Source organism: Austrofundulus limnaeus, unplaced genomic scaffold (genome assembly GCF_001266775.1).
Source record: "Austrofundulus limnaeus strain Quisiro unplaced genomic scaffold, Austrofundulus_limnaeus-1.0 Scaffold307, whole genome shotgun sequence".
NCBI lineage: Eukaryota > Metazoa > Chordata > Actinopteri > Cyprinodontiformes > Rivulidae > Austrofundulus > Austrofundulus limnaeus.
The window spans coordinates 418483-431581 of NW_013952709.1; the positions used below are offsets into that span (position 1 = coordinate 418483).

The window sequence follows — 13099 nt, forward strand, 5'->3', positions numbered from 1 at the left end:
TATATATATAACTGAAAAATAATTACTCAAGTAAAGTACACGCATAACCAAAATTTCTACGTAAGAACAGTAAAGTTGTCATGGTCTGTGTTTTTATGCCTTGATTTTTCTAAGTGTTTCAGTGTTCCCCTGTGTGTATCTCTGCCCAGCTGCCCTGCCCACGCTCACCTGTTTCCTCTTGTGTCTCCTCCAGGTGTTCTTCATTTGTCCTCAGTAGTTTGCATTTATATTCTGTGTCTCGTGTTCAGTCTGTGTCCGATCATTAATTGTGCTGTGTCGTCCAGCCTGTTGGTGTCTCATGTTCCTTGAGTCTTTGCCATGTCAAGTTTTTGTGAGTTCTTTGAGCTGCCTTGTCAATGGTTTTTTTGTGTTAATAAATCTTTTTTTTTGTAAAGCCTGAACTCTGCCTGTGCCCTGGGTCAATCCTGCACCAAACCTGACAAAAGYGTAGCTGCCATTCTGCACCTATGTCCCCTCTAGACCACCGCAATCACACCAACAGATTTATAAAGTTGGGTTAAGTGTCTTACCCAGGCTTGCCCAGGGATAYAAMAACAGTATAYGCYCAGGCAGGGATTTGAACCAGTGACGCTCTGGTTGCAGGGAAAACCCCCTGCACCACTGAWATCTATATATTTCTAATTATAGCCCAGAACTGTCAGCTCATTTAGTCTTTACACAGTCACCACATCAAGGACAAGGCTTGGAGCAGTTTTTGATACAGTCTAGTATTAAGTGACTCAAYAAGGAGTTTTAAATCTAAGCTTTAGGGGAAATATTTCACACTGAGCTCTCTGTTCAGAAGTGCCCAGTCCTAGGATCAGCTAAGATACTGAGAAGAACCCTCAAACTCCCAGACTTATGGACCTGAGCTTGAAGTGAACTGGAACCGCCAAAGTGGAACAATAGGGCAAACTTTAAAATTTCATTTTATAWGTTGTAAACATTTCACAGTCATTTCAAAATAAAATCTGTAACCGACAATATGATCAGACAATATRATCTCTATCTTGAAACTGAAAGGATGTTTTTATTCGGCGGCTGTGTTTGAGTGGGTAGGGGCAAGACACTGAACCCACTGCCTCTGATGTGTCCCCTCAGTGTACGAATGTGATCTAAAGCACTGATTAGTCTCTAWAGGATGATCTGTCTGGGTTAGCTTTGTAGAGATGTAGTACAGTGCTGTCTTGATGGGTAAATGAGGACACAGATTGTRGTGTAAAGTGTTCAAGAGTCCTGGTTGGACAGAAACGTGCTATATAAGTACAATCCATTTACCATTTTACCTTTATTTCCAGTAAACTATGGCTCTGCTCAGCTGTTTACCTCCTGTGGAGATTGGAGACTCTGATCTAGAGAACTGGGAGGTGATTGGCTCTGGTGGGTTTGGACAGATTTACAAGGCCCGGCACTGTCAGTGGTGCTGCGATGTGGCAATCAAACTGCTTCATTTCGACAATGGGTAAGTACTTTTTTATTTGAAAWTTTTTCAATCAGAGGAATAAAACAACTCACTAAGAGGACCAACCAACATTCACAGAAACAGCAACGCTTTGCTGCGTGAAATCAACATGATGCGCAAAGGAAGCAGCCCTCACATTATCCACGTCCACGGGGTTTTTAGAGGTCGATCTCCTACCTCTGGACTGTCAGTGCAGGTTGGGCTGGTCATGGAGTTCATGGAGACAGGATCACTGGCCTTTCTGCAGGTAAACTACAGAGATGGTTCATGTATGTCAGTCACCTTTGACTGGTCACCATAGRTTGGTAAAGTCACCTCCAGCAAACAAACATGATATATTAAAGTGCCTGTGACATCAAATTTTTGCAATWAACATGACTGCATTTCTGGAGAAATAGTATYGATAACATAYTGCAAAACAAATTTCACGCCGCTGAGATGAACAATTGTTGAGATATTTGCATGTGAAGAAACAGGAAGTGATGTCAAAGGGGAATGTCTGCATGTRAACAGAGCATTGTTACAACAGCTAACAACACAGACTGTAGAGTAGAATTTGATGTTACTTTAGATTATTTTGWGTCKCTACCAAAGAGAGATGAAGAAGAGTTAAAGTTTAAATAAYATTRTTTTACTAAACAAAGACCAGAGAATTAATTTTATTAATGAGTTCCCCATTGATGTCACTTCCTGTTACACTTTGGCTGATCCAAATTCAAAAGATTTTTGGCTAGTTATGTGAAAAAATGAGTAAAATCATGTGTATTATGCCAATTTTCTTAAGTGTAAAGATGTTTTATTTGGCTTTTTGTATTTAAAGGATAGGCATGTCACAGGAACTTTAAATGTACAAGGTAGGCTGGGATAAAACCATGCCTTTCATTATAAAATAAGGAACATCTTGATCAAAAGTTTTGTGGGGTGAACCACCCTTTCCTAAATTTGACAGCCATATTGATAGAATAACAAAGTTTGATGTTTGTTGTAATTTTTTCTATCTGGGGCAGGATTATGGAAAGACTAGCTTTTAGTAAATAAACCAATGTTCATGCAGAAGTTTTCTTAGTTCAAAACTGCCTTTTCTCCTCCAAGAATCTTGCACAAAAAAGTAAGTAATCTAGGGAGAGAATTAGCTTTGACATAAATAAACAGTGCATTGCCAAGAGAAGTTGTCTATTTGTGAACTTTAGACATATTTTTTAATCTGTTTTTTTCAGCAAACTTTAGAAGACCCTCCACCCTTGCCGCTGGTCTTCAGACTGATCCAYCAGGTGGCTCTGGGTATAAACTTCCTGCACAGTCTCACCCCCGCTGTGTTGCACTTGGACCTGAAGCCCGGCAATGTGCTACTGGACTCCTCGCTCAATGCCAAGGTGAGCCTCGTGCTTTGACCATTTCCACAACTTTTGATGTTTAGAAGTTTTCATTAAAATAAGATGGGGGAGATGGTTTTTCCTCGACAAAACACAGAACAAKTTAGTCAAACTTTGTTCAACCAACACTGTCCAAAAGTAGACCTCAACTCCCCATTGTCTCCCCCAACTCCCTAATCCTTACCCTTTCAGTCTTTGCTGATTAGCTTCTTGGGCTAAAGACCTTTGATGCTAAAAATTAATTGGCAAGCTCCGCTGTTTAACCTGAGTATCCTGGATCTGCAACACATCTCTGAGCTCAACAGTCAGTGATCAAAAACAACAACCTCAGTCTTTTCTCAATAATTAACACCACTCATTAGGCAGTACAGCATATAGGTCGTAGATACAGACTGGTGTTATGACGTCACAGACCAAGTAACACTTCACCTCACTTATTTAATTTTGTTTTGGGGTATTTTAAGACAGAACCTCACAGTGTGGCTGCAGAAAGAAGGAGGTCTCGTCTGGTTTAGGACCCTCAGGGTCTTGTCTCTACCTTATGAGTCAACTGAGGTGATCCAGGYATCTGATCAGGATGCCTTGTTGGTGCCTGCATCATGAGGTTTTCCAGGCACATTCCACTGGGGAGAGAGTGACCCAGAACTCGCTAAAAGGTTAATGTGTAACCAGGGAACACCTCTGGGTTTCCCATAAGCATCTGGAGATCAGGGTGGGCGTATCGATTTAAGTATCGATACTACGATGAATATCGGTATTGTATCGATACTAGCGTGATGAGATAGCTTCTTTTGTTTACACTTAATTTGCACTACTAACTTTATTTTTCAAAAATAAGGTGAAAATTAACGTCCATAGAGAAGAGTGTCCAAATTGTTTGGAGTTAGTCATTACTCCTCTACATCACTGGTTCCCAAAGTTGGGGTTGGGACCCCTTTGTGGGTCACGAAACATCAAGTGAGGATCCCCAGATGATTTCCAGACATCAATTTAAATGCAAAAAACATTGCTAATGGAATATTTTCACCATGAGTACTGCATTTTTAAAAACAATAATCTTGAATTAATATCATAGTTATTAGTTTTTTTTTAATAATGTTTTTATTCTCATGTTCAACAGAGTTATTAGCAAAGTTTGCATACATAAACAAGTAATATCTGGGGTGACGAGTGTCGCAATTGTGGCTTGGAAGCGAAATAGTTGGCAACCACTATTCTACATCATGCTCCTGTGCAATGGAAAATTTTTATTTTTTATTTTTTTGACTTTAGTGACATTTTTCTTATACAAGTGTGTGTAGTATTTGGTAATAGAGGAATGATTTTATTATTTTTATACTCTTGTATTGCTTTATTTTGTTGTTGTTTGTTAATACTGTATAAAACATTTGTACATGCCTAAAATCTTAGTCCTGTGTTTTATCATTATCGACTAACTGAAGGCAAAATTAATACAATATTCAATCAACAAAACAACTAATTGCATTAGCATCGGAATCAGCAATACTAGCCCTGCATTTAGTTGGTGTTGGATTGATACTATAATTCTTAGTATGACCCACCCCTACTAGAGAGTCACGTCTGGTTTTTCTTCCTAGACCTGTTGCCTTCATGACCCGACCACAAATAAGTGGAAGAACATGGATGAAAATGAAAATCAAAACAAACAAAGGCCTTTTGATACCTTCCCCATCAATGTTGCAGTCTTTTAAATGAACTCTTTCTGCAACAGTTAGCACAGCTTAGCAAACAAAATTAATATTATTAATATTTTTTAACGTGTCACAAAGTTACCGTCACCTGAAAGCGGTCAATATCAAAACTCAAAGGCTATTTGAGTGTACTTTTCCCTTAAAACTTGAAATTGATTTATTATAATAAACAAACAAAAAAAAATTTATCCTAAATTTTTATTTTTACTTACATTTCCTGAAATAAGCTGTTATGACCATACTAAAAGTTGTTCAGCTGCTCTTATCTCAACAGTGGAATGAAACGATGGGAAAASATCATAACCAGCTCCCTGCCTCCACTTCGTCTTTCTCATTGTCTTTTGTTTCTTCTCTCTAGCTCACAGATTTTGGCCTCTCCAGGTTTTCCCAGAGCATCACTCGGGCATCCAATAAGGACGACAAAGACGAAGGGGGAACTCTGAGCTATATGCCACCAGAGGCTTTTCAAACATCGTACAGCCCCACTCGAGCCTCTGACATCTACAGGTAGAAAAACCTGAACCAGTCTCAACAATCCTGCAACAACGAATAACAGAATTGAATCTGCTGCTTCAGTCTTGACAGGAAGTTCATGAAACTAACTTAACAGAAAAGCTTCCTCTTAAATATGAGGAAGACATATCTCATGTGTTGATTGGGATTTAAACTGCACACATTTTTACTGCAACTTAAACAGAAMTCACTTCCTTTTCTTTGTGAGAAAGCAAAAAGAAACTTTGGGCTTATCGCAGCAATCACTAAACATTTTAGAATTGTACAACAGTAAAAGAGTGTTTCTCTTGATGTCTATTTCAGTTTTGGTATTCTGCTGTGGTCCATTGTCACCGGGAAACAACCGTATGCAAGTAAGTGGCCYATAAGTTCAAGTTTAACTTCTATTTTGAATGTTTTTGCATACTAAAGTTACATTAGATCTGAAGTGTAAGAAGTTACTGACAGATTCTTGAATCTATAGTGTTTTATGTTTTAGGGTTTTATTGTTTTATTGCTCTGCTTTTCCTTCCACAAATCAAAAACATGCATGTCAGGTTACCTTCAGGCCCAGGTCTCCCTGGAAAAAGAGATCTGTGCTTTGTGTGGTGAAATAAAGGTTAATAAATAATAAATAGAATCCTTAATTCTATACAAATCACTGGGTAGCTGGGTGTATTCCTGAGGCTGCAGGTCGCAAGCAATTTCCCGTTAACTTCTTAGCTTAGCTTCCTTCATGGTCGAGCTGGTGCACTGTATACGTCATGGCCAAACGTTAGCCATTGGGTAAAATCAATTCAGTCRTTKTAAACTTCAGCAGAATCYACGCCTCCAGCAATCAGTTCTCAGTAACTGAGAGTCCAGACCCTCTGTACAAAGCAAAGTGTAGAACAAGGGGCTGGTTTTTACTAGGCTACATCCATTGTACAACAAATCTTATGTGTGAGTTTGCTGSCTGTGGTGAACCCTGCAGGGAGCATTGGTAAAAGAAAAAAGCTCCAATTGTACAGAACCAGTCAGAGCAGCTATTAAACAAAATGTCAGTGTAAAAGAAATTTCAAAAGAAGCAATGCAAAACCAACCATATGCAGATGATATTACTGCATCTACTGAACCATATTTAATTCCATAGCTGTTCACTTTATTAACTACGTTCTACAATCTCAGTTAGCTGGTCCAAATCTCCCACTAAACTCCAATAGTTTATGTTTATGTAATGAAAAAGAAAAAAAATACATGCAAAGTGTGAAAGATTATCAAAGTTCCTTTGAGGAAAAGCTACTAAGACCTCATAGACCCGGCCTGCAGTCCAGTTCTCCTGCGTTCTCTCCCTGTAAACGTGTCAGACTTTATTCAACACCTTCCCTTCCTTATGCATTAGAAGACTCTTACATTGTTTTAAACAATGCAATTGTTCACGTAACATTTTTCTTTGGTTATTATTTGCGTCATTATTCCATTTGATCAAATTAACCTTTTAAAATTTATTATCCATTTTCATACATTATTACTGCTGTGTTCAAACTGTAAATTAGTTTAGACCAGTGGTGTCCAAAGTCGGTTCTCGAGGGCTGGTGTCCTGCATGTTTTTGRATCTGCCCTGGTTCAACACAGCTGAACATAAGGCGTGCTTAATTAGTAGGCCTCTGCAGACCTTGATTGCAAACTGAGGAGACAAACATGCAGGACACCGCCCCTTGAGGACCAACTTTGGACACCACTGGTTTAGGTGACTTTCTTATCTCAAATTGGCCACTCTCCCTTGTATCTAAATCTGTATCTGAAGAAACCATAGAAAGAAACATAGATGAAGAAACTTTGTAAGTTGTGGTCAGATGGTTCTCTGTTACGATTTAGTAAAATTTGTTTATGGGTTCAGTTTGACAGAGTAAAATTTCTGGAATGACCATTGTCGTGCTCAGTAATTAGCCTTTCTTTCAGCAGTACATGTTGATAACAAGGGATTTCTTGGTTTTTAATGTTGTTAAACACTRTAGCAACATTCCCACTGATAGGGGCTGGACAGTATGTGTGCAACTGATTTAATGGAATCCTTGTAGCCTGGTAAAAACCAGACCCTCGTACTTCACTTTGCTTCGTACGAGGGTCTGGACTCTCGGCTTTAGAGAAGTGATTCTTGCTGGAGGCGTGGCCTCTGCTGAAGTTTAAAATGATTGGATCGGTTGGTCGTGACATATATCACTGTGAAGGAGGCTAAGTTAAGAAGCTAACCGGAAATCGTGTGTGCTATAAACAATGCTACTGTTAAGAGAGAAGTATCGAGTCGAACAAGACGACTGTAAATGAGAGCTACTGCTTTGTCAGACAAATTTAATTTAATTTGGAAGCCTTATCAACACAGACTGGCTTCATTCACTTCCTCCACTGCCGTATGCTAAAATAACTAGCAGACACTGCGCAGAAAATCAACGTTGTTCAAAACTCCTCCTTCTGTTTGCTGATCGGCCCAGGTAAAATCAAGCAGACACTGCGCAGAAAATCGACGTTCTGTTCTCTGATTGGCCCAGATGAAATTCTCCTGAAGAAACCCTTGTCTGTGGGAGAAGTCCCAGATGGAGCAGTGAAGGGAAACTAGAACTGAGCAGAACTGTGTAGGAAGGCAAGGACCAGCTAGGCTAGAATCCTTGTTGAGAGAAATGAAAAAAAGTTTATTACATCAACTATCAAGTTTTCATCTGTGAGTTAGCCGTGTTGAATACTTGAGGTTGGGTYCAACTGTTTGAGTCAGAGTTCTGATTTTGAAGGGCGTTCCTCTTGGTTTTTCTACCTCTGAATTCTCACTTTTGAGCACAACTTGAATACATCATTAGAGACATTTCTGATGTTGACACACCTCTCACTGTTTTCAATCTTTTCTGTGCTGCAGATGCAATGTCCTGCATAGTGAAGTTCCGCATCCCTCAGGGAGACCGTCCATCTCTGGATGAGATCAGGCGTCAGGCTGCGGGGCGCGCAGGGTTGGCCACACTGATGGAACTTATGCAGAAATGTTGGGATTCGAAGCCCAGCGTGCGGCCCGACTCTCGTAGTAAGAAAACTCTATCTGTCCGTCCATTCTTTTTATTGGTTTGGGTTTTCTAGGTTGCAGAGGAGCTGTTGTGTATTTCCAGCAGTACCCTGGACAGGTCGCAAATCCATCACAGGGACACAAAAAAGGGACAAACAATCATTCACAATCCCACTTATTATATGRCATGACATTAGGGCCAAAATTAAGACTATTGCACACCTAGCATTAGCTACATCCTTGTAGCAGGAAGCTATATTTAATTAAAGGCTAGCTTCTGCCCTGATTACTATCTGCCATACAATTAAGAGAAAAAAATTTCATTTTAATGAGAAGAAAGCTCTGATAGAGTTGTCTAACTGCTTGGACCAGCTCAGCCAAACAGCAGCCACTCTTCCTCTCAGTCGTACAGTCAGCAGAACCACAAGAATTTCTTCCAACTCCATGTGGTTATTCCTTCAAAATAGACAATAAAGACTACATAATAAGAAGAGTTAGAAAAAATAYGCCTGAATAGTTCAGTTGTACTAGTTTTTATGAAATTTGGTATAAACTATATATAGTATTTTTCTTGTTTACATGGATCTGATCTTTTAATTTGTCCTGATGTGCAAAAATAATAATAAATATTAAATAATAAAATTCACAATATATTTATGTGTTTTATAATGTTGCCTCCACTGGCCATAAATGTTCTCGAAGAGGCCTTGAAAAGGCCCACGGACCACCAGTTGATAATTACWGTTGTAGCTTGCTTTGCGGCTCTGGACACATTTTATCAGTGTGTCAAGWAGCTTAAATGGCTCTTTTGATCGTAAAGGCTGCAGASCCCTGGTCTAGGGAAACCGGAGTATCTGGGGAAAACCCATGTACACAGAGAGAACGTGAGGAAGGCACACTAATAAGAAAACTACTTAACATAAAAAAACATGCCACTAGTATTGCAAAAAGGTTGAACACAATAAGGTATGWACAGTAGGTGTTGTGAAATAAATGCTGCATTTATAAAATACATTACTGAAATCCTATTTCAGTGGTGTAATAYATTTTCGTAAATCTTTTTTTATATTGTGTCGTGAGATCTGAGACTATAGTCAGAAAACATAAAAGCCCTATTGCCCAAGTCTAACCACACTGACGGATTCAGTCTAGCCGTGGAGGAGGGCACACTGTTCAGCAGCACGAGGCGATGCAGGTGAAGGTGTTTTCTGTGCAAAAACCTCAACCACATCCACCTTTCTTTCTTCCTGAGAACATGTGCCTCTTGCTTTGTGTCCAAAACGTATGTGAAGGGTGACAGAGCATAGCATGATATTCACATCTCCACCCAGGACCCTGATTTGACGCTACAATGCTAATTAGGGTTGCACGATATTGGAAAAAAAGACATTACAATTTTTTCTAATCCTGCAATATACAGTAAGCTGCAAAATGAAAAAAAAAAAAAACAGGAATTTTCAAAAATCAAATTAAACTAGGCATGGGTTTTTACGATGTAAAAACAAGTGTGCATTGCCATGTAGCATGGCTTTACCTGCAGCATTGGACTTGCAGAATGAACTTTGACCAAGTTCAAATGTGTTTTCTATACCAGCTTGTGCCTGCCATATCAGCAGGTGTTTGTAATTAAGGTAATTGTGTGACAATATGAAGTTTGAAGACATTTTTTGTTAAAGTTGCATTAGCTGGGTTTTGAACTCTGATCTCCCACATGAAAGTCCATGGCATAGACCATTAGACCAATAGACCTGTGGCAGAAGATGGTGGCAGGGGTTGGTTTGTATGTGTGCAGAAAGAGGCCACATTGCCAATACAATTATTGACACAAAAATGCATAATATTACAACAATCGAGCAGTGTTAAGACAATATTATAGTAAACATCAAAATACAATCATATTAGACTGTAAACACTGAACTACTGAGTTGAAATATTAAACTATGGTGCAGTACCAAGTTGAGCACAGCATGGGGCAGTACTGGACCAATACAAGGCTCCATTGACTGCCATTATAATTCATTAAACATTAATATAGTATTTCATAAACTATAAGTTTTACAGGCACCAAAAGGCATAGCCATCATTTGGCACAGGAGCTTTACAGATATAAATTACAATGGCAGCTCTAGGACAAACTATGCAGGAGGAGAAGCATGGCAAAGTTGAGATGACTTGGATGGGAAACGAATCACAATAGTGCACACTGATAACACTTTAAGTATTGCTGCCATCTTGTTGATGATGAACCTGCACCTTACACCTGCATCTTACCTCTTTTTTTGTATTAAAAGTATGTTTTTGTCTGTGTTTGAGTTATTYTTTTGTAGCTTGTTTTTATTGTGCTGGGGTCTGAGCACATTTCCTTCTATCATGCACAAACATGAATTTTTTTTCCAATAAACAAACCTAACGTGTTGCCTCCGTCAAACTTCTGTTTTTGTCACGYTTTAATATTACCATTCATGCTAAATCACATTTTACCTCTTTTTCCCCCTCGTTTTCGTCAATAACCTGGTTGTCTTCCTCCACAGCTTGAGAATTCACTGCCAGCAGTTTTCTGAAAAACACTTCCTTTATTCTTCCAGAAGTTTCATGACAAAATTAAAGTTTGTTTTTKTGTTTTTAGAGCCGCTTTTGCTGTTAAAATAAAAGCTGTTTAGTGACTTATGGTACATGTTGATTTATTCTGCCTCCCAGATAGCAAAATGTGAGTGAATCAACAATGAAATATAGTTTGGCATGACACTGAATCCATGTTGAAATTATACAAAAAGTGGTCGGTGACTTACTTCTTAAAACAACATTAGGTCTTCAAACATAACTGATTCTATATAAATATTGATTCAGCATTGATTAGATCTTGGCATTTCAATCATTAAAATTGGACCATGGAACAAAGTTGATCCAATAACATCTTTTCAACATTGGTTATTTGTCTGGAATTGGATGRTTGTTTGATGGTTGATTCACTATCAATCATCGACCTTAACCAAAAATCATAACTGGCCATAAGGCAACACTGAATTAACATCTGTTATTATGGTGTCTGGGCTCCTACATCGCAGGACCTGCAATGTGACATGTACACATTGTGCACACGTACATCACAATAATGATGCTCAAACAATTTATCATGCAGCCCTAATGATAATCATCCACAACAGCCCCACTTTGAGAACTTTGCATGAATTGCAAATCATCATAAACCTTTAACTAATGAGGAGTCAACTGCATTCTTAAAGGGGGTGTTATGCAAAAATCAATTTGAGGTTTATATCATGTTATAATGTCATTTTGTCATCAAAAACATACCCAGAGTGTTGCTTTGACTCATTCATGCATGTTTGAGAAATCCTTGAATCTCCATGTGGAGCTGCCTAAACACTTGCTGGTACAAAGCCCCACCCATTTACCCAAAGCTCCTCCCTGGAGCTCAGTCTTTAGCCCAGCTCCTGCCCCACAGAGCACCCCAACCCCGTGCCTACCCCACACAGCTCTTCTGTAGCAACAATCAGCAAACACCYGACAGATCTGCACATCTGTAGCACTAATAATGCTAACGTCTTCTCAGTCCAGTCCTTTAGGGGTTAAAAATGCCTCCATCAAGAAAAAAATATTTTTGGATGTCAAGGAGACTTCCATCTTTATGCGATTCCTAAGGACGACACAGTTCGTCAAGAAATGGCCAAACCTTTTTCCAACGAAAGGTTGTAAACTGCACGAAGCATTGTTGCTGAAGTGGGGGTGTCCGAAATGGTAGGATGTTCTTAAAGACACAGAGGCCAATTTCAAAGTGTTTAAATAAAATGCAAAGTAAAAATTATTTTTGATAAATACAGCTTTTTCATAATAACCAAAGATAACAATTACTTGATTGTGGTGTAGAATTGTGCTTGGAAAATAAATAACAAGGCCCCTTTTAATATGTGCTCAAGACTATCAAGGCCATCCCTGTTTTTGGCTCATTTTTATGACATAGTGGGATCTTTTAAAAGCAGGTTTTAGTTCAGCGTCAATGAAACAAATGAAATGTAATCCTTATATTGGAGAAGACTGAAGTCTCTGAAAGGACACTTTGAAGTTCTGAATTATTATGTTCAGCCGGTTCTCTACTCCTTACAAAGTCCACAATCCTACAGTTAGTACTCTAATWTTTGTATTTACYTATTTTGTTTTGCAGTTTGCACAACTGTAACAGAAGAACTGTACAAGATGCACAAGCATTCCGTTATTGATGCWGTCCACCACGTGCTGAAGAAACTGGTGAGGAAGAATTCTCTTTTTCTTTGAGTCAAGTTGACATGTTGTAAAATTTTAACGTGACGCATGGTCATCACTTGGATTTTTTAAATTAATTTTTTTTTTTGCCACAGTCTACATGTTTCTCCTCCTCTTTCCAGAACCAAAACGAAGAAGAAAGAATAACAGAGCAGATCGGAGCGCTTTCTATTACTCAGCCTGAAGGTCTGTTTTATTACACGCTGCTCTAATAGTCTCAATAACAAAATTTGCTGAATCATCAGCAAATTTTAAGGTTTCTCATCGTCTCACTTCTTTTTTTCTTTTCTTTTCTTTCTTTTTTTAAACAGCTAATTATATATCTGAAGCACCAAACTTTTGTGATGATGTTCTAACAGGACCCCCGCCGGTTCAGGTGAGGTTTGGATMATTTCGTCAGGCTGTCATCGCCACATTAACACCAGTTGAGCCAACACTTTTGAACAACACCATTTGCTTTGCTTTTCTCAACCAAACAACATGCGTGATTGTCTGAATGCTGCATGGCCATGTTTACACCGATGGTGCCGAGTCTGCTAATGTACGAGTCATCTTAGTCAGTCCAAAAGTTCCCACATAGAAACATTTGTCTGGTCCAAATCTGCTTGACATCAGGTCTGGCCCACACCTGTTGGCCATGGGTGTTCTGTAGCAAGGTACAAAAACTTTGTTACATTACTTAAGTAGACAGTTATCTATAGTAATCATTTTTTAGCTGACTTTCTTTTTAAAAATAGATTTGTTAATTCCAGCT

At 38.8% G+C, this 13099-nt stretch overlaps 1 protein-coding gene across 1 annotated transcript in view; it reads left to right on the plus strand.

Annotated features, from left to right (window-relative positions):
* ripk3 (receptor-interacting serine-threonine kinase 3) overlaps positions 1-13099 on the plus strand; it is a gene marked incomplete in the record, with an annotated part of 21781 nt that overhangs the window by 1602 nt on the left and 7080 nt on the right. Inside the window, 9 exon segments of the mRNA XM_014021813.1 lie at positions 1299-1462; positions 1541-1709; positions 2680-2835; positions 4906-5054; positions 5364-5413; positions 7927-8088; positions 12248-12330; positions 12468-12531; positions 12657-12721. Coding sequence (XP_013877267.1) covers positions 1305-1462; positions 1541-1709; positions 2680-2835; positions 4906-5054; positions 5364-5413; positions 7927-8088; positions 12248-12330; positions 12468-12531; positions 12657-12721 — 1056 coding nt within the window.